At 41.8% G+C, this 22233-nt stretch overlaps 1 protein-coding gene across 1 annotated transcript; it reads left to right on the top strand.

The window, feature by feature from the left end:
* The first annotated feature begins 15244 nt into the window (after positions 1–15244).
* On the top strand, positions 15245–19578 carry LOC121997517 (putative E3 ubiquitin-protein ligase RF298). The gene is made up of 7 exons (XM_042551973.1): positions 15245–15368; positions 17680–17742; positions 17876–17925; positions 18032–18055; positions 18119–18185; positions 18261–19042; positions 19141–19578. Exons 1-7 carry the CDS (start codon positions 15245–15247, stop codon positions 19576–19578), a joined length of 1548 nt encoding a protein of 515 aa, XP_042407907.1.
* Positions 19579–22233: the final 2655 nt, after the last annotated feature.

Below are 22233 nucleotides of genomic sequence, written 5' to 3'. Positions count from 1 at the left end.
ATCGGCTCAACGATGGTTTCAGAGGCTGCCGGACGGATCCATCACCAGCTTCAAGGACTTCCGGACGGCCTTCCTCCATCATTTTGCAAGCAGTCGGCGCTATCAAAAAACCAGTGTTAGTCTGTTCGCCATCAAACAAGAAGCCCGTGAATCGCTCCGAGCTTACATCCAGTGGTTCAACAAAGTGGCCATGGATATTCCAACGGCCACCTCGGAGACCATGATGAATGCCTTCACACAAGGCCTCGTGGATGGGAATTTCTTCCGATCGCTCATTCGGAAGCCGCCCCGAGACTATGATCACATGCTACACCGGGCCAACGAATACATCAACGTGGAGAAAGCGCAAGCGGCCAGAAAAAAGAAACTCCAACCAAGCACGCCGCTCATCAACCGCCTAGAGGACCAAGGGCCGAAGCAATCCGATCCCCCCACGCCAGGTCCCATGTGCAAGAGGTAGCTGCCGCCCGGCCCAAGCCAAAGAAGAGATGGACCCCGATGTTCTGCTCCTTCCACCGGACGGATACGCACAACACAAGGGATTGTCGAAGTCTTCCCTTCGTGGCTCATCCTGTGCCCCGGAATGCCGGACGACGGTCTCCCTCAGTCGACAGGCGACAGAGAACTAATGAAGCCGATCGGATGCGAACTGATAGGCGACAGCAACAGACTCCCGATCGGCATCGCTCTCCAAGGCAGGAGAATCGCCAAACGTCAAGAGAACGGTCTCGACCATCCGCTCGGGAGGAAGAAAATAGAAGTAATACTTCTCGAGGCGAGATCAACATTATCGCTGGCGGGCCGACCGGAGGAGACTCCAACCGAGCAAGAAAGACGAGCGTCCGGCAGCTCCAGATCCATGCAGTCGGCTGTAGCCGAGAGCAGGCGAGTGGACCCGAAATCAGTTTTGGGCCTGGGGACTTGGAAGGAGTTGAAGTGCCCCACGACGACGCTCTGCTCATCAAAGCGGTAATAGCCAACTACACTATTCACCGCGTTTTTGTTGACACAGGAAGCTCGGTCAACATAATATTCAAAAAGGCGTTCGATCAACTACAAATTAACCGTGCCGAGCTGCTGCCCATGACAACCCCCCTCTACGGGTTTATGGGCAATGAAGTCCTTCCGGTCGGACAAATCCGGATGGCTATTTCATTGGGAGAAGAGCCGCTCAGAAGGACGCGTACAGCAAACTTCGTGGTGGTCGACTCTCCCTCATCATACAACGTCATTCTGGGACGACTGGCGCTCAGTGAGTTCCGAGCGGTCGTCTCTACCTTCCACCAGAAGATCAAGTTCCCCGTCGAAGACAAAGTGGGAGAAGTACGGGGAGATCAACTGGCAGCTCGGTGATGCTACGTCGAAATGGTCCGAGCCGAAGCAAATTCTGCTCGGAAGTCGCCACGGATCGAGGTGAACGCTATAACTGAAAAACCTCCCTCTTTAGTTTATGAAGAAAAAGAGGAAGTGCAGATACACCCGACCCGATCGGAGGCCACGACATTCATCGCATCCGACCTGGAGGCGAATCAGAAAGAGGAGGTGATCCAATGCCTCCGGAGAAACCATGATGTCTTCGTCTGTGTTGGTTGCTACTCGGAAAGCCTAGATGTTCCACTGTACAAAAATTTTATACAAAGGTCTGAACCTTTCCCTAGCTACCATGTGTTCTTTTAAATTAAATTTTGGATCGCCTGCGGAACTTTACACGTTTGATCCAAAACTTAATCTATTTGTTCTTTTAGGTTTTGACTTGGGTCTCCTGCGGAACTTAACACGTTCGACCCAAATCACCTTAAGTTATTAATTCCATTAAATATTAATTTCTATAATTGGTTCCCAGTACTGACGTGGCGAGGCACACGGCCTTCTTGGATATGGGAGCAACCACCACCAACTAGACAAAACCTTTTATGGAAAGATAATATTTAATTTCCTAAAATAACTTTAGGTTAACCGAAAAGAACAATCAAATCACAAGGAAAAGAAAAAAAACAAAAGAACACAATATCGAAAAACATATTCGAAATACTAGAATCGTAAGCCTCTTGCATTTGTTATTATTTTCATAAATAACTAGTATGATGCGGAAAAGGAAAAACTACTAGTTATACCTTCTAGAAAGACCTCTTGATCTTCTACCGTATTCCTCTTCTAACCTCGGACGTTGTGTGGGCAACGATCTTCCGAGATGAGAACCACCAAGCACCTTCTTCTTCCTTACAAGTTTCGGCCATCAAAACTTCTCCTAGGATGAAGAGGTTCGGCCACCACCACCATGCTCCAAGGGATGCTAGAAAAGAGGCTTCTTTTCTCTCCTTTTTCTCCTTCTTAGATCCGGCCACCAAAGCTATCTCCACCATGAGAAGGTTTCGGCCACACAAAGGAGAGGAGAGGAAAGAAAGGGCCGGCCACACCCAAGGAGAAAAGAGAGGAAAAATAGAATAGAGACATTCACCTTGAAGCCTCCTCTACCCCCTCTTTTATAATCCTTGGTCTTGGCAAATAAGGAAAATTTAATAAAAACTTCCTTAATTCTTTTGCCATTGAAAAGGAAAATTTATTTAATTAAAATAATTTTCTCTTTTCAAATTATAATGGCCGGCCACTCTTCTCCACAAAACAAGGAGAGTTTTAATTAAAACAAAAATTAAAACTTCCTAATTTGTTTATAGAAATTTATAAAAATTTCTCCAATAATTTTAATCCCTTCATGATTGGTTAATAAAAATAAATTTTATAAATTAAAATCTTTCTTTTAAACATGTGGATAATTTCCAAAAAGGAAAGTTATCTCTAAAAATTAAAATCTCCTTTCAATCTACAAATAAGGAAAGATATTAAATCTTTTCTTAATCTTTTGTAGAAACTAATAAAAGAATTTTTAATTTTTAAACTTTCTTTTAAATCATGAATATAATTAAAAGGAAAGTTTTTACCAAAATTAAAATCAACCTTTTAATCTACAAATAAGGAAAGAGATTTTAACTCTTCTCTTAATCTTTTGTAGAATCTTATAAAAGGAAGGATTTAAATTTTTAAACTCTCTTTTAAATTATATTATCCACATAAGAAAAATTTTAAAATTAAAATTCCTTTTTATTTAATAGGGCCGGCCACATGAATTCACCCATGAACATACCCATGGCCGGCCCTAGCTTGGTCTCCAAGCTAGCTTGGCCGGCCCCTATAGGATGGGTAAGAAGGTGGGTATAGGTGGGTATAGTACTCTATAATTAAGAGACTACGATAGGGACCGAGAGGAGAAATTGGTTTTGGTCTCCCGATAAAATTAAGCATCCCGTGTTCGCCCTGAACACACAACTCAATTTTATCAATAATAATTCATTCCACTAGAGAACTATTATTGAACTACCGCACCAATCCCAAATTACATTTTTGGGCTCCTTCTTATTATGAGTGTGTTAGTCTCCCTGTGTTTAAGATATCGAATGCCCACTAATTAAGTGAGTTACTGACAACTCATTTAATTAATATCTTAGTCCAAGAGTAGTACCACTCAACCTTATCGTCATGTCGGACTAAGTCCACCTGCAGGGTTTAACATGACAATCCTTATGAGCTCCTCTTGAGGACATTATCAACCTAGTATCTCTAGGACACAGTTTCCTTTTATAATCAACAACACACACTATAAGTGATATCATTTCCCAACTTATCGGGCTTATTGATTCATCGAACTAAATCTCACCCATTGATAAATTAAAGAAATAAATATCAAATATATATGCTTGTTATTATATCAGGATTAAGAGCACACACTTCCATAATAACCGAGGTCTTTGTTTCTTTATAAAGTCAGTATAAAAGAAACGACCTCAAATGGTCCTACTCAATACACTCTAAGTGTATTAGTGTAATTATATAGTTAAGATAAACTAATACCTAATTACACTACAACTTTCCAATGGTTTGTTCCTTTCCATCTTAGTCGTGAGCTACTATTTATAATTTATAAGGAAACTGATAACATAATCTTCTATGTGTGACACCACACACCATGTTATCTACAATATAAATTAATTGAACAACTACATTTATCATAAATGTAGACATTTGACCAATGTGATTCTTATTTCTAGATAAATGTTTATACCAAAAGCTAGGCTTTTAGTATACACTCTAACAGTCTGGTCGACACATGAGCTGCCCGGAATTTCACCAAGTATAGCGCAGCATGAGCTACACGTCCGGCCGGACGCACGGCCAGTGAAGTAAAGAAAAAGGGACTTCAGCGTCGAGCAGAATTCCATCATCCGAGCGGAGGTGGAAAAACTCTTGGAGGCCGGCCAAATCCGCGAGGTGCAGTTCCCGAGCTGGCTGGCGAACGTAGTATTAGTCTCCAAGCCGGGCAACAAGTGGAGAGTATGCATAGATTTTCGGGATCTCAACAAAGCTTGCCTGAAAGACTTTTATCCTCTGCCCCGGATAGATCAGCTAGTGGACTCTACAGCCGGCTGCGAATTAATATGTATGCTCGACGCTTACCAAGGCTATCATCAAGTGCCGCTCGCCCGTGAAGATCAAGAAAAAGTCAGCTTCGTGACGGCCGACGACACCTACTGCTATAATGTGATGCCGTTCGGATTGAAGAACGCGGGAGCCACTTATCAACGCTTGATGAACAAAGTGTTCAAAGAGCAGATCGGGCGGAATCTGGAAGTTTATGTGGACTATATTCTCATCAAGTCCGTCCGAGCGGCCGATCTCTTCAAAGACATAGAGGAAACCTTCCGAACGCTATGCAAATATGGAGTCAAGCTAAATCCCCAGAAGTGCTTATTCGGAGCAAAAGGAGGGCGTTTCTTGGGGTACATAGTGACCGAGCGGGGCATCGAAGCAAATCCCAGCAAGGTGAAAGCCCTACAAGACATGCCGCCTCAAAGGAATACAAGGGAAGTGCAGCGTTTGACCGGTCGGATAACTGCTCTGTCCAGATTCATCTCCAAAACCGCCGACCGGAGCCTTCCATTTTTCAAAATCTTGCGCAAGGCCAATAAGTTTCATTGGGACGAAGAATGCGATCGGGCGTTCGAAGATTTGAAGGCATATTTGAGCTCTCTCCCGGTATTAGCCAAGCCGACTGCGGGTGAGCCACTTTATATGTACTTGTCTTCAACCGAGCAAGCAATTGGCTCGGCACTAGTGAGGGCGAGCGGAGAAGAGCCTGTGTATTTCCTTAGTCATATTTTAAAAGATGCTGAATCTCGCTACACTGGGCTCGAGAAGCTAGCTTTCGCTCTGGTCCTCGCCGCTCGGCGCCTTCGTCCATACTTCCTACCATCATTGTCAAAACCAATAGCCCGCTCGGACGTGTATTACTAAATCCAGAAGCATCCGGGCGGCTCATCAAATGGACGACGGAGTTAAGCGAATTTGACATCCAGTACCAGCCCCGCTCGGCAATCAAAGCGCAGTCCTTGGCAGATTTTGTGACTGAGGTGCAGAAGTCAGAGCCAGAAGCTATGTGGAAAATATTTGTGGACGGATAATCCACTCGGCTCGGAAGCGGGATTGGAATACTGTTGCTCTCCCCACTTATCCGTCCGGCTGGATTATAAAGCTACAAACAACGAAGCAGAGTATGAGGCCCTCATAGCCGGCTTGCAGGCAGCACGACATGTGGGTGCCGGTCGGGTAACGCTTCATTCGGATTCCCAGTTGGCTGCTCAGCAGCTCTCTGGCACCTTTGAAATCAACAGCGCTCGGCTCAAGGTTTACGCTGAAGCCTTTGAGAAGCTCAAAGCCAATTTTAGAGAAGTCATTGTTCGGAAGGTACCCCGATCGGAGAACCAAGCGGCCGATGAGTTGGCCAAACAGGCAAGCTCAATAAAGTCGGTCGCCATTCAGCAGCCGATTAAACAAGTATTGTTGGTGGCGCACGTCGACCGTATGGAAGGCCTTACGTTTCCGAGCGACTGGAGGACACCCATCACGGAGTTTCTGCGCTCGGGCGCCACACCATCCGATCAGAATGAAGCTCAGCTGCTAAGGAGGAGAGCCGGTCGGTTCACACTCATCGGCGATCAGCTTTACAAGAAGGCTTTCTCACGCCCGCTGTTGAAATGCGTGAGCTCGGAGGACTCGGCTTACATCCTCCACGAAGTACATCAAGGATCCTGCGGAGGACATCCAGGCGGACGATCGCTGGCTAAGAAGATCCTGTTGACCGGGTACTTCTGGCCAACCTTACAAGCAGACGCCGCTCGGACCGTGTTGACGTGCCTTTCATGCCAGAAATACCACAACTTCTATCACCGACCGGCAGAGGAAATGAAGGCATCAACAGTCTCATGTCCGTTCGACCAGTGGGGAATGGATATCGTTGGTCCATTTCCTATGGCGACCGGACAGCGGAAATTTCTACTAGTGGCGGTCGATTATTTTTCCAAGTGGGTGGAGGCCGAGCCGCTAGTCAGGATCACCGAACAAATGGTCAAAAAGTTCATATGGCAGCACATCATCTGTCGGTTCGGCATCCCTCACCGACTGATTTCCGACAACGAACGGCAGTTCACAGGAAAATTGCTTGAAGATTGGTGCAAAAGCTATGGCATCGAGCAACACTTCACATCTGTAGCCTATCCCCAAAGCAACGGTCAAGCCGAAGTAGCCAATCGGGAAATTCTTCGCATTCTGCGCGCTCGGCTCGACCATTTGGGAGGAAGTTGGGTGGATGAAGTGCCGGGCGTCCTATGGGCCATCCGAACGACTCCAAAGGAAGGAACGGGCGTCACGCCTTTTCATCTGGTATACGGCAGCGAAGCGGTGATTCCCGTCGAAGTCGGTGTCGAATCCGTCCGGATCCAGAATTACGATGAGGGCAACGCTGAGCGGAGGAACATGGAGCTGGATTTGGTTGATGAAGAGCGAGCCAAGGCGTCCGTCCGGCTGATGGCGTACCGTCAACGGATGAAGCAAAACTACAACAGGCGCGTAATCCCCAGATCATTCCAGGTCGGCGACCTTGTCTAGAAGAAAGTCAAGCCGGTAGGCGACGTCGGCAAGCTGGAAGCTCCCTGGGCGGGCCCCTTCAAGGTTATCGAAAAGCTCCGCTCAGGCGCTTACTATTTGGAGGATGAAGACGGACAACAGCTGGACCGACCTTGGAGCTCAAATCATCTCCAGCCTTATCGAGCTGGGTGAAAGGTGCACTGATGTAATTCATTTTTGTGTATATTTTAGTCGCCCGTGTCCTTGTAATGCAGGAAGCATAAATGAATTAAAGGATGGCTAGTATACCCGCCGAGCGGCTGTGTTAAAGATTAGTCGTTAAGGTCGTCGAGTTCTGACGTTAAATATCGAGAGACGAGCCGGCGTCTATAAACGTCCGAGCGGAAGACCGTCGAGCTCTGACGTTAAATATCGAGAGACGAGCCGGCGTCTATAAATCATCCGAGCGGAAGACCGTCGAGCTCCAACGTTAAAAATCGAGAGACGAGCCGGCGTCTATAAACGTCCGAGCGGAAGACCGTCGAGCTCTGACGTTAAATATCGAGGAGGCGTCTAAATCGTCGTCCGGCGGAAGACCGTCGAGCTCCGGCGTTAAATATCGAGAGGCGGTGTCTATAAGCGTCCGGCGAAAGGCGCCGAGCTCGGCGTTAAAATCGAGGCAGGCGGCGTCTATAAACGTCCGAGCGGAAGACCGTCGAGCTCCGACGTTAAATATCGAGAAGAGCCGGCGTCTATAAATCATCCGAGCGGAAGACCGTCAAGCTCCGACGTTAAAAATCGAGAGACGAGCCGGCGTCTATAAATCATCCGAGCGGAAGACCGTCTAGCTCCGACGTTAAAAATCGAGAGACGAGCCGGCGTCTATAAACCCTCTGAGCGGAAGGCCGTCGAGCTCCGACGTTAAATATCAAGAGACGAGCCGGCGTCTATAAATAATCCGAGCGGATTAAAGCATCTAATGTCCCGAGGCACGCGATTTCGATACCGTTCGATCGTCTCTACGCTCCGATTGGCCCAGTATCCAAAAGTACTTGGCATTGGGTAAACGAGCTCTACCATCAAAGAACACGGTATATTTTGCCGAGCGGGGAGATCACGACGATTACTTTGTTAAAATCCCTTTTGGGGGAGCACGAGAAGTAATAATGGGCGAGCGGATAAACACACATTTTGGTTATGAAAGGAGACAGCAAATATAAGGAAAACATTGCATTAAAGGTAAAGCTTTACGCCGAGCGGCCCAATTACAAAAAAGGATGATATCCGGGCGAGTTGCCAAATTACAGAAAACTACTCAATATAATCATAGAGGTCCCTGGGAATGTTATTCAGAAGCGCCACTTGATCGCCGGCCGGAATAGTAGTAGACTCTGGAAGAAGACCCTTAGACTTCAGATAAGTGGTGGTGGCGGTCATAGCCAAGTCGAAGCCTGTGTACATCCGCTCGCATATTTTCTCCGAGAATTCGGGCGAGCGGATGTAGCTCTATCTTAAGGCAGCGATTCGACTAAGCTCGACATCTTGATATTCTTTGAAAGTCGCCTGGGAGCTAGTAAGGGCCTCATTCAGACTCTAAAGCTTGTCCGCATCGGCCGAGCGGCCCGCCTTCTCCCTGTCGAGCTACTCTGTCAACTCTTTTATCTTCAGCTCCAGGCCCCGAGCCTCCACGTTCTTTTTCTCCAGATCGGAGATGGCTGTATTTTTCCGAGTGGTGGCCAAGGTTATTTTTGTGTCGAGCGACTTGACTTGTCACTCGGACTCGGCCAGGGCGTGGGCCTGATCGGCTGTCTTCTTCTGCTCGGCCGCCAGCAGATTTTGAGTTTTCTTCAGCTCTTTTTGCAGCTCGGAATATGAAGGGCCCTGAGGACCGGACGGACCAACTGCTGCCTTCAGTTGTCGCAGCTCTTCATCCACCAAGGCCAAGCGGTTGGAAACCGCAATTTCCTCCACCCATCTCTGACGAGAGAAATTAGAAGCTGTTAGTGGCCAATCGGAAGGAATGAATACAAAAGTTGGTAGATTACAAACTTACCCCCGTGGCCTCCCGCATGTGGTTATTGGCCAGGTTTCGGAGGGGGATCAGCGCTGTGCGTGCCCGAGCATCGGCCCACATCTCAACTAGGGGCCCTTTCAGGGTAATGGTGTGCTCGGGCGCGGTTGGGCGGTCGGCCTCTGGTAGCAGCTCTTCAGTCGGGAGATGAAGAGTGACCCGAATCGTGCGGCCATGACCGGGGGTCGTCCGACCGGCGGTCGGAAGGGGATCAGAAGCCGGCGCAGAAAACTGGGAATGAATGGTCGAGCGCTGGACTGAGTGACGAGCGGGCGGAAGGGTGCTGATCGGAGTTGCTTCAACTGGAGCAGCTGGTTCGTCCCAGTCAGAAGGCGTCCGGTCGGACGAAATGGCTTCGACCTCTGGCGCCTTGCCCCGAGCAGTCGCAGTGACCCGCTCGGATGGTTGGACCGTGGAGGTAGCCGACCGAAGGGGAGTCTCCACTCGGCGCCTCTTTTGTAAAGGCTGCTCCTCCTCCCGAGTGGAACCTTCCTCGGGGGCAGTTGGTTCTCCGGGAGGGGTGGCTCCGCTGGCCACGTTTTGCTGAGAAGCTTGAGCGGCCGACTCAGCTTGAGACCCGCTCTCTCCTTCATGGGATCCGACCGGCTGGATACCCAGCGCTTCCATTTCTTTGGCCGCCGCGGCTTCCAGAGCTGCCGCCTTTCTCTTCAATACGCCGACCATCACCGAGTCCATGACGATGTCCGTTGCAAAGGAAAGAAAAGAAATCAGTTAGCAATCAAAACAAATGCCAAAGCAAAATTCTTACCGAAGCCGGTCGGAAGAGGAGTCCGTATGGGACTCAGGCCGAAGATGTACATCACTCCTTCGTGAAGAAGCTTATTAATGTCAAGGCGCAGACCGGCTAGCATATTTGCAGCATGGAGGTAGTCCGGTCGGGTCTTGAATTTCTTCAGCTCGGGAGTGGGAGGTAGGCTGACCTGCCACTGGGTCGGGAAGTTGGCCCGATCGGGCATACGGATGTAGAAAAAATAATCCTTCCAATGTTTATTGGAAGTAGGTAGCTTGTTGAAGAAGACTAAGCCGGGTCGAGCTTGGAACATGAAGGTGCCCGGCTCGGCTTGCTTAGGGTAATAGAAGTAAAAAAAGACCTCCGGTCGGAGGGGGGATGTTGTGAATCTTGAACAAAACAACAACACCACAGAGGAGACTAAAGGTGTTGGGTACCAGACTGCCGAGCGGCACACCGAAAAAATTACAAACATCTATGATGAATGGATGTATAGGGAAGCGCAGATCGGCGGTAAACTGGTTGCGGAAGACACAGAAAGCTCCGCGCGGCGGCCTGTGCGGCCGAGCGGAGGGACCGGCTAAGCGGATTTCGAAATCATCTGGGATTTTGAAATTGTCTGTCAGAATATCGAAGTCCCGCTGTTCGAATCGGGACTGCATGGTGGTGTACCATGGGCCGAGGGACTGGTCTTCAGGGTGCGAAGAACTAGCCATTGGCTGAGCGAATGAAGCCAGGAAAGATGACGGACAGAAACAAGAAGAGATCACCGGAACAGTATCCGGGAGCAAAAACGGGAGAAAGAAATGTAATGAAAGCACCGGAAACAAGAAAGGCAGGAGGAGAACCTTACGAAAAAGAAGGAAGATCGAAGGGAGACACCGGAGATCACCGGAAACAGGGGAACGCAATCGTCGGAGCTCTAAAGCGCTGGGGGCAAGGGTCGAAATCGCAGAGGCAAATGCGAGAGAGAAGGAAACGAAGGATTTATAGGATGGAGGCCGGGCGGTCTCCACCGTTGGATCCAGGTCACGGGAATCAAAGCAGGCATCGGGCCGTCCATTTCGAATCGCTTAAATCACATCAGAGGACCATGCCACCGCCGTAGTACGGTGATGGCAGTATGCCACGTGGCATTCGACCATTCGAAGCATTTAATGAGCGCATGCTCAGCCTTAATGTCGAAGATTGGCGCAGAACACGAGGGGATCCGGCGAATGCCATTGAATCAAGGTCATCTCTGCGACAGGCCGATCGGGGGATACTAGCACGAAGGAGCCGCCCGGCCAGACTCGTAGTCCAGTCAGTCGGACTAATCGCCTCCTTCGACTAGACTTGAAGGGGAGACAAGTGATTCGGCGGTAAGAACAGGGGACCAGGTCAACGCCACGTGGAAGTCAAAGAGCCGGGCGGTTCATCGAAGAAGGTCGAACCAACTAGGCCGACCGGAGAAAGGGGTCTGATGGCAAAAGGCACCCCTATGGAAGTCGGGGTTCCGGCGCTCATTGAGCAAGATCGTAGGGCCGAGCGGACGGCACGCTCGGCCGAAGACATGAAGCATACTGCTAACAGTCGCCACAAAACACATTACCGATAATTTCCCAAGTGGACCATCATATATGACCGGTCGGACGGAAGGCGGACGGGGGCCGGTCGGACGCCCGGCAGGAGTTTGGGGAAAAAGACAAGGGACATCTTCTGACAGCTGGCATGCTTCGTGATATGGTCATACTCCAAATCACGCGACACAGGGGTTCCGCTGTCCCATCGAGGACATGCTTGGACTGTAGCAGTATGGGTCAGGTAAGCTCACTGACAAGCCCTTACTGGGGTATGGGCTACGGACACGTGTATACCTCGATATGTGTGCACTCGCTTCTCTGCTGCCCTATATAAAGGCCCTCATCCTTCGCCGGAGGGACGCGTTCTAATATTTCGAGAGCCACTTGCCACTTCTTGCTTGCCTGACTTGAGCGTTGGAGGGTCGCCGCCGGGAACCCCTTCCCGGCCCGACTTCTGTGCAGGTTCGTCGGAGCTTCGTGCAACCAATCGAAGATCCACGCCAGCAGCCGGGGAGCGCCACGTGCCCAGCGTCCGTTGGTTCAGCATTCGGACAGGATCATATATATATATATATATATATATATATAGTATTTAAGGTTTAGGGTATATATTTAAGTTAAAGAGAGAGAGAGAGAGAGAGAGAGAGAGAGAGAGAGAGAGGGGATGACACTTAGTGTTATTTAAAAAAAAAACACTTTCTTTAACTTAAATATATACCCTAAACCTTAAATACTATATATATATATATATATATATATATATATATATATATTAAAAATAAAAAGAATATTATTTTTTTAAAACAAGATTTATTTGCATTCTAAAATACATATAAAAAATGGTCTTGAATTCATAACATTTTAAATATTTTTTCCAAAGATTTTCCACTTAATTCTACTAATTAATTATTGCAAGTTCAAAAACTATTTTGCTATATAAAATACTTTTATTTAATTATGTAAAGATGTTAAAAAAATCTTGTCGCATAAATATAATTGTAAGAATAATTTAATTCTTTATATTTTATTCAAAATAGAGTTAAATAAAATAGCTAAAATTTAAAAGATTTTATTTTAAAATAAAAATGCATCCTTTTACATTATATATATATATATATATATATATATATATATATATATATATATATATATATATATATATATATATATATATATATATATATATATATATATATACGCGCGCTCGATTTAACATTGTATTAGTTTTGAAATACTAGATAATGCAAATTTGATTAAATGTGAAATGGGAACAAATCAGATAGCATTTTACCACTCTAGGATCATCATGTAATAGTTTTATTAAAAAATTTGTAATATTTTTGTTAAAAATTATTATGTTATAATAGTTTTTGACAAAATTATTAAGCCATAAAAAGGAATACTTATTTTTTTAAAATATCTCCATCCTGCCCCAAATCAAATTATTAATCAAAAGGTTTTCTTACCTAAATTGAATTATAGAACCTCACTTCTCTTTAATAGATAATATAAAATGGTATTTTAGAGAATAAATTTTATATTGAATATTTCTTACCCTTAAGTGATTTTATAAATTTAAAAAATGAAACTCTTTTAATATTTGTTTTTTTAAACGAAGAGGCGCCATTTTATATATATATATATACATATTTTATATATATATATATATATATATATATAGCACAGTGCACGTCCGTATAGATCAATTAATAGCTTTAGTTTTTTTATTTTTTTAATATTTTAAATTAAAAAAATTAATATTTCTTTATATAAATTTCTAATATATTAATATATCCTCTCAACATATTACAATACTCAATAAATACTTAAATTAATTTTATTTTAATTTTTTTTTTAAAACCAAACACTATAACCTAATTGGGAAACCTGAACCCTAGAGGTAAAAATCTAAAAAAAATAGCTTTGATACTATAATCCAAAGTCTGAACCCTAGAGGTAAAATCTAAAAAAAAAAATAGCTTTGATACTATAATCCAAAGTCTGAACCCTAGAGGTAAAATCTAAAAAAAAAATAGCTTAATTGATACTATAACCCAAAGTTTGAACCCTAAATAACTTTGATACTATAACTTAAAGCCTGAACCCTAGAAGTAAAATCTAAAAAAAATAGCTTTGAGACTATAACCCAAAACCTAAACCCTAGAAATAAAATTTAAAAAAAATATTTTAATTATTTTTTAAATTCAAAAATTTAAAAAAAATTAAAACCAATGATATCCTGCGCGTATATATTATTTTTTTAGTGGTATATTATTATAATGAGTTTGATTTAAAAAATTTTTCCTTCTATGGTTTACTTCTTGGTATTTAAAAATTAAAAACTTTAAATATTCACATGATGAATAGGAGCTCAGGATCTTGTATAACGGGAGCTTCGTATATCAGATTTTTTTTTTTTGTTTTTAGATATTTATATGATATATTATATGTATTTAAGATTTAAAATTTAAGAATTTAAGAATTGGATGAATAATAAATTTAAGTTAATAAGATTTTCATTATTCCGGCTTTCTCCTAGTTATAGTGTTAAATTGATTAAAAAAAAAAATTGAATTCATGAGCCTGATTAAATCCAGGCGCTTGGCCATGGTAGCGCGCACGTCCGCGTAGAGTTCAAAGTTGAGAATCGTTATATATCTACTCTTGGTTTCATCTCGTCCTATATATACCGCCAGAGCAATTCAGCCCTCCTTCCACCTCTTCTCAGTCTGGCACTACAAAAAAACCTGCAAATACCGACGGAATTACCGACTGAATTATATTCAGTCGGTAAATTCCGACTGAAATTTAATTCAGTCGGTGTTTACCGACTGAATTAAATTCAGTCGGTGAATACCGACTGAATTAAATTCAGTCGGTAATATTCCGACTGAATTTATATTTCAGTCGGTATTTACCGACTGAATATAATCTTCAGTCGGCAAATTTTTTAACGGATTCGGGTATTGATGTTTACCGACGGAATTAAAATTCCGTCGGTAAATACCAGTATTCTGGCGCTCCGATAAGTTATTGGGTACCGACGGATTGTATGATTCCGTCGGAAAATGCCGACGGAAAATTCCGTCGGTAAATACCAGTATTCTGGCGCTCCGATAAGTTATTGGGTACCGACGGATTGTATGATTCCGTCGGAAAATGCCGACGGAATCATAATTCCGTCGGCAATTTCCGACGGAATCACAATTCCGTCGGTATTTACCGACGGAATTACATTCCGTCGGTAAAGCATAGTAAAAATTAGGGCACGGGCCCCGTATGACTTTCCTCTCCGCGCGAACTCTCCTCTCCTCTCCGCATCCTCAGCGATCGGCAACCGGCGATCTCGGCGTCCAGCCTCGTGTCCTCTCCCGTTCTCGGCGATCAGCAACAGGCGACTCTGGTATGCTCCTCTCCTCCCTCTTCTCTTCTGTTTGACGCGCCGGTGCCTGCTCCCCAGGAGTGTGCTCCGCCGGCGGCTGCTCTCCAGGCACCTGCTTGCTGCAGGCCGGCGCCGCAGGCTAGCGCCGCTGGGCCCTGTTCACTGCAGGCCGGCGGCGCATGCCCCTGCTTGCGACAGCCGACCGCCGCATGCCACTGCTCGCGGCAGCCGCAGGCTTTTTATTTTTCCCTTCTTCCTTCCTTGTAACCACCTGGTTCTGTACATTTTCTGCCTGTACTATTCCAATTTTTCGATCCGTTTCTTGCACTGAGACTTGTGCTGCACCATTTGATATTTCAGTTGCTTCTCTTTCCTTTTTTTTTGCTTTATTTGAATCCATGTACCTGTCTTGATACCAATTTGGAGATGGGAGACAAGTGATGAGCGGCTTAGAGACTCCTGCCCTTTGGTAGTCCTGCTCTATCTCAGTAGTCATTGTTGGAGCCCTTCCCTTGTGAGCAGTCATGGATCAGAGGTGGGAGGAGAGATGGACTGCTCAGGAGCAGGCATTGCCCCAGATGCGAGCAGTCATTGCTAGATGTGACCGATCACAGCCGCCCCAGTCACAGGATCCCCAGTCAGAGCATGGTATTGAGTCACTGGAGACTCAAGATCCATTACACTCTGCTGATGATTAGATTTTTCTGAGGTATGTTCAATTACAACTAAATTTTTTTCTTAGTGCAATCATTCTAGTTGTTATTAATTCAATATTAATGTTGTTTGATTGTGAACCGAACATCTGATTTACTTTCTCCATCATAAAATTTCTAATAATCATTGCATAACCATTTGGATTAATTATTTATAATTTTAAATTATAGTATTAACTATTAAGAATGAGCATTTCTATAAAAGCACTTCTCACAACTTTTACTTAATCTCTTTCTCTTGTTCTTCTCTAATATGTTTGATTTTTTTTCTTTTTAATTCACCAGTCTTTTTCATCCTTTATTGGTTGCTGATTAGAAGACAAACACCCATTATTGGTTGCTGATCAGGTGATTTGGTGGTAACAATAAATAATTTGGATTGCTAATAGTTATGGTTAAGGAGGCAAACTTTGAAAATGAAACCCTTGGCCACTGAAGTAGACATCACTTGTAGGGTTCTCTAAAAAAAAATAGTTTATCAATTGCAATGATATTAATTATAGTTTTTTGTTGTTTATTTTACTTTTAATCTTAACTTGCTTCCATTACTTTTATCTACCTGATCAACTAAAAGCATTTGGCTACTTGATTACTTTAATACACAGGTACTTAGTTTGTTCACAATAGATTAGTAAATTAGATGTACTTTATTATGGGCAGTTGAACTTATAATAGTTTATATGACCAGCCAAGAGGAAAGGGTGAAGTGCACTGGTCTGATGATGCCCTCTTAAACAATGTTTCTTTGTTGAGACTAAACATGTTACTTTCAGGGTGTTCATGAATTCTTCCTTGATGAGCTCTCATACCACATCTCTGTGCTTTAGGATTTTTAGTAGGGAGCTTTTCATCCTTTAATTTTTTATTTTTTTTAGCGTCTACCTTTTTTATTTCCTTGATGAGCTCTCATACCACACTACCATGAGCATGTTGCTTTCTACTATGCTTGAATGTGATTCATTGATTCCTTATCTCTTATAAGATAGAGTAGCCATTACAATTTTAGATTCTTATTAGATTTCAGATTCTTAACAAATTTAGATATTTATCTTAAATTGTATTGCATTTTATAGGAGTTCATATTGATACATTCACCACCGTACTATCATTGAATATCTACAATATAATTCAGGTATTTTATTACATACAAAATTAGTTATATATTACAATTCTTGAATTATATATTACATTTATATCGATTCAGTCTAATTATAATCTCTTATATTGGACTTTTACAGGATTATATTTGGATATGTGTAGGTGATGTATCATGATAAGTTTGGATATTTTGTATTTGACGTTGACTTGTCAGTACTTTTGGATGTATGATTGTAAGTACTTGATATTTGGTTATGTTTTATTTTGTATTGAATTTTGGAGATATGGGAACTTGTTAGTATAATTATATGTTTTGTATTGTTTTTTAGACAGTTTTATCATTTGTTTATGAGCATATTGTATGTTGTGTTGGTTGTTGATTGTGTGGATTGTGATTATATATGATTTGTGTTTGTGTTACCATCGTTTGTGATGGTTTTTATTATATAAAAATTGTATATATGATAAGTGAGAAATGCAGAGCAAGCATTTCAAATTTTTTACTGGTAATTACCGACGGAAATTCTTATTCCGTCGGTAATCTATCAAACTGGAACAGGATGTTTACGATACATTGCCGACGGAAATGTTCATTCCGTCGGTAATCACCGACGGAAATGTTCATTCCGTCGGTAATCACCGACGGATAAGTTCATTCCGTCGATAAATCACCGACGGAATAGTAAATTCCGTCGGTGATTACCGACGGAATGAACATTTCCGTCGGTGATTACCGACGGAAATGTTAATTCCGTCGGTAATTACCGACGGAAATGTTAATTCCGTCGGTGATTTACCGACGGATTATAATTCAGTCGGTAAAGTCCGTTACACGACGTTTGCCCTTTGTCGACGGGCAAGGTTTCTGTCGTTAATATATACCGACGGAATTTATGAATTCCGTCGGTAATCACCGACTGAATATATTTTCCGTCGGTAAATTAAGCGCCGACCCAATTCTTTCCGATGTTAAAAATTCCGTCGGTATTCCGTCGGAAATCTCATGTACCGACGGAATGCCGACGGAATATTTAGTCGTTATTCACGACTATTTTTGTAGTGTGGGAAATTCAGCCCTCCTCAATTTCACCTCTTCTCCGTCTGATCTGCAAATCCATCAATCTATCACTTCCATTGGTGTCAATTAGGTGCGTCTCTGTCCATTTCTATCTCCCTTTCCGATCGTCTCTGCCTTGTTGATCGTTTCCCCGGTAAGAAAATCCTTCTGTTTTCAATTTTGTAGTATTTTTAATTAACACTAGTATCAGTTTGTTTGAGTCTCATCTTGGTTCCCTTTTACATTTTTCATGTTTTCTTTTTCACATTTTGTCAATCTTTAATCAGATTTCTTTAACGGAGAAGTTAATATACAATCTTTGATATCGAAAGGGAAGGTATGATACTCTTATTACCAGTTCTTTTCGATTCTTATGGCTATCTATGCTTGTTGTTGATATTGAATCACTGCTACAGTTGCTATTCTTATGTCTCTGAATCCAGGAAATTAGAATCGCAGCAGCAACAGTAAGTTCTTGACTTCTCTCATTGCAATTCGAGATTACGTACAATCTTGAAACCCCATACGAGTTGATGGAATCGCCGGGTGCTGATTGGAGTCCGGAATCCGAGTTAGAGCTTCAGGAGATGTTATTGGGTACTTTATATTCAATCTTAATTAGATCTAGCCTTCGTATCCCATGATTATCCTGACAAAAATGCTTATCCGCAGGTCTTGCATCTTCTGACGAATTCAAGAAGAACACGAGAATAACGAAAGAAATGATCAATGATGTGATCAGCAAGGCAAACAAGCCACTCAGTAAAGGCGAGGTCTTGTGGCGCTTGATGATGCAGCTCGACCTTGATGTTGGTCGCGACTTTTCTAGGAATCTTGAGCAATCGGGCACTTCTAGTACCTCTCAAATCGAGTCACAATTGGACTGGGAAAGTCTCCTGTCAGCAATCAATGAGCAAACTGTAGAGCATTCGAGCGAACCTAGCGTTATCAGCGAGAGCACTCTACAAAATGCTTCGTTGGAGTCGCTGCTTCAAATGAAATGCAGGCTCGAGAAGGAAGTGCAAGAGTGGAACGATTGGGGTACGCAAAAGGTGATGCAGGCGGCCCAGAGGTTGAACAAGGACAAGAAGGAGCTTCACTTAGTAAGACTAGAGAAGAAGAATGCCAGTCTGAAGGAACAGCTTAGAAGGCGCTATGCCCGTCAGATGGAAGAAAACATAGCCCTGGCTATGGGTCTTAAGGATAAGGTTCGCACAATGGAAACAATGAATAAAGAACTGAGGTTGGAACTGAAAGATGTAGAACTACACGCTGCAGAAGTGGAAGCGAATTGTGAAAAAGCTTCAAGAATGATGGAGGAGAACCTCAAAAAGTTACAATCATCTGAAGAAGAAAAGCTCTCGTTTAAAGATGAACTTGCAGCTGAAAAGCGTCGCTTTTATAAATTGCAACAGCAATTGGAGCAAGCCAGGGATCTTCGTGATAATATGAAGGTAAATTTGATTTTATTGTTTCAATATCCTTAATTACATGCTAAAAAATGCCTCTCTCATTCTTCCTGCTAAATGCTAATGCAACTTAATTATTGCAGTCTCTGTGGAAGAAAGAAGAGAAGTTGAAGAATGATGCTCTTGAAATGGCCGAGACTGAACGAAAGGAGCTGGAGCAGATCGAGATGTCGGCAAAATTACAAGAAAATGCAATAAAAATTGAAGCGGAAAATAATTTGCAGAGATACAAAAATTATATCCTTCAGCTAAAGAATCAGATTGCACAGCTTAAATTAGTTAAAAGTTCATCATCCAACAATTGTCTTTCCGAGAAGGAATCGAGGTCTGAATTAAAGCGTGAATGGGAATGTGTGATGTGCCTATCTGAAATTGTGTCCGTCGTCTTGCTTCCTTGTGCCCACCAAGTTTTTTGCAGGCAATGCAACGAACTTCATGAGCAAAAGGGCGTGAAAGAGTGCCCTTCTTGCAGGACTCCTATCCAGCGAAGAGTCATTGCTCGATCAGCTGATGATCCTTAGCATGATCTCTTTGTTTGCTTAGCTGAAGTTTCAGAATAAATTGCGCCATACTGCTTTTGGAACCCTGCTCGTTCATCTAATGACTGTTAGCTAGTTGATTGTTAGTATGAGTTTGTTTCCTGAGCAGAAGCTTCAGGACTTTTGTTGTTGGCAATAGAATAAACCAGGACGAACAGACTTGTGAACGTTTGGGTATTTAAAACAAGGGTAAATTTGCATGCACTCCCTATTGATAAACACAATTTTACATGCAGTTCTCATCCATGAAAAACTTTCTTTTCACTCCCCAGTCAAGCATATTTATCTAATTGCCCATGATATTTTTAAGTACAAAAAATCCAAAAACCAGTATAAATCCTTTTAAATTCAGTATATTAAATTAGAATCTAGTATATTTTCTATTAAATTGAGTACGATTCTTTTTTCACCTCAAAATATACTCGATTTTAGTTTAATGTGCTGAATTTAATAGAAAATATACTCGATTTTTAATATAAAGTACTGATTTTAAGAAGAATTATATTCATTTTCGGACTTTTGTACTCAATTTTTGACTTTTTGTACCTAAAAAATATGGGTTAATTTCAATAGAAAATATACTCGATCCTAGTATAGAGTACTGGATTATAGTGTAAAGTGCTGAATTTAACAAGAATTATACTTATTTTTAGACTTTTTATACCTAAAAAATAAGAGGGATAATTTTGATAGAAAATATACTTGATTTTTAATATAAAATACTGACTTTAAGAAGAATTATACTCGTTTTTAGACTTTTTGTATTCAATTTTGGACTTTTTGTACCTAAAAAATCTGAGGGGCAATTTAGGTATCAATATTTGCATGAGGGAGTTGAAACAAGTAATACTTTGCATGTAGGGAGTGGAAACAAAGTTTTTTAGGCATGGGGATTGCATGCAAAGTTATGATTACCATTGGGGATTTTTCTCTAATTTACCGTTAAAATAAATCCAGGGAACTTTCTGTATTGACGTTGTGACTTAATGATTTTCTGTTTTTATCCATCTGCTCGTTAGAACTATAATGAATATAATTAATTAATTAATTCTAAAATATAAATAAAATATGATTATTAATTTTTTAAAAATATAGAAAAAAGGTATTTAATATTTAATAGATTCAAAAGTAGAACAAAGTTCGATTATTCTTAAAATCAAATTCATTAATCATTATATTATACACAGTAATTATTTTTTTCAACTTAGCTCTCATTCAATATAATATAGATGATTATAAAATCTACTTAAAAATTCTTAAGAGCTATTTTAACATATTTCATAGTTAAAAATATTCCTTTTATTATTACAGTAGAAATAGAAAGAGCTAGAAGGTGAACCTACCAATTAAATAAATATATTAGAATTAATATATAAATAAATGATATAATTATAATGTATAAACTATAATAAATGAGAAAAAAATATCTGTCAATCAAATTATAAGTTTTTAACTTATTTTTTTAATTAATTTTTGACTTAATTTAGAAATAGTTGATACATTTTGAAATCTTTCGTGACTAACAACGTCAATTTATAGTGTGATCAAATTGTATTCTCCATCAATATGAAAAGACTAATGATATTAGTCTTATAAGTTTTTTCAAGTGATATAAGGCGAGGTCTATATAGTAGTTCAACAATATCCATCTTACCTGCTATCTAAGAAGTGCTAGGTCATTGTCCCAGGGCGTAGCATAGACGGTGGACGCATGGTATCTCTGGCGTAATGACCAGGGGTCGATTCTCAGGAACTGACAACCTGGGATTTACCCCGTCATGCGCGTATGACTTGTGTACCTACATGAACCTCCCTCTATATCCATGGGGCTGGTACTAGGAGGACCGCTAAGGTAACGGATCTACCTTTAAGAAGTACTAGGTCGTTGCTCTAACCTTCATCTATAGAGTCCATAAAACTTCAGTTAGAAAATATAAAACTCAAGGAATGTAGACAATTAACTTTCCATCAAGCCAAGGGTATACAAATTAAAAAGCTTAAGAGTTGAAGTATCAAGAATTGTGAATAAACGGATAAAATTGAGTAATTCACTATCCTTATATAAAAGTTTATAGAGGATAGAAAGGTAGATTTGACATCATAGTAGTATATATGTTAAATAAAAGTATGAGATGTAACCTATATCCATAAAGTTAGACTTATGTCGCTCATTGTCTAGCAAGGTAATGGGCTACTGGTCGCTCACTAAGTGATCGCACATGAAGCGTTTACTTGTCATCTAACGAGACAGTGTCCATGTCACGAGCAACCACTACTCATTGCCTCGCCAACCACCTCTCAAGCAGTCGGTGATGGAATATTTTATTATTGAACAAGAAATAAAAAAATTTTATGTTAACTTTGAGCAGTGAATTACATGGTGCTACGAATGAGTTTGGTAAAAAAAATTAAACAAGTTAGAATTAATATATTTATTAACTTATAAATATAATGTCATTTATAAAATTTGTCAATCTAATTTGATATTTTAATTTTATTTATTTATAATTTGATATTTTAAAATTTGTCTACATGAGAGTAAATTTGTCTATGATTGGACTAAAAAAATAAAGCTATTATTATTATTATTATTATTATTATTATATAAAGTAGGTGGGGCTAGAGCCACCCTAACCC

This window comes from Zingiber officinale, chromosome 1A (assembly GCF_018446385.1).
Source record: "Zingiber officinale cultivar Zhangliang chromosome 1A, Zo_v1.1, whole genome shotgun sequence".
Lineage (NCBI taxonomy): Eukaryota > Viridiplantae > Streptophyta > Magnoliopsida > Zingiberales > Zingiberaceae > Zingiber > Zingiber officinale.
Note: the sequence above shows the minus strand (reverse complement) of the source record. Positions and strands in the feature narration are given on the sequence as shown.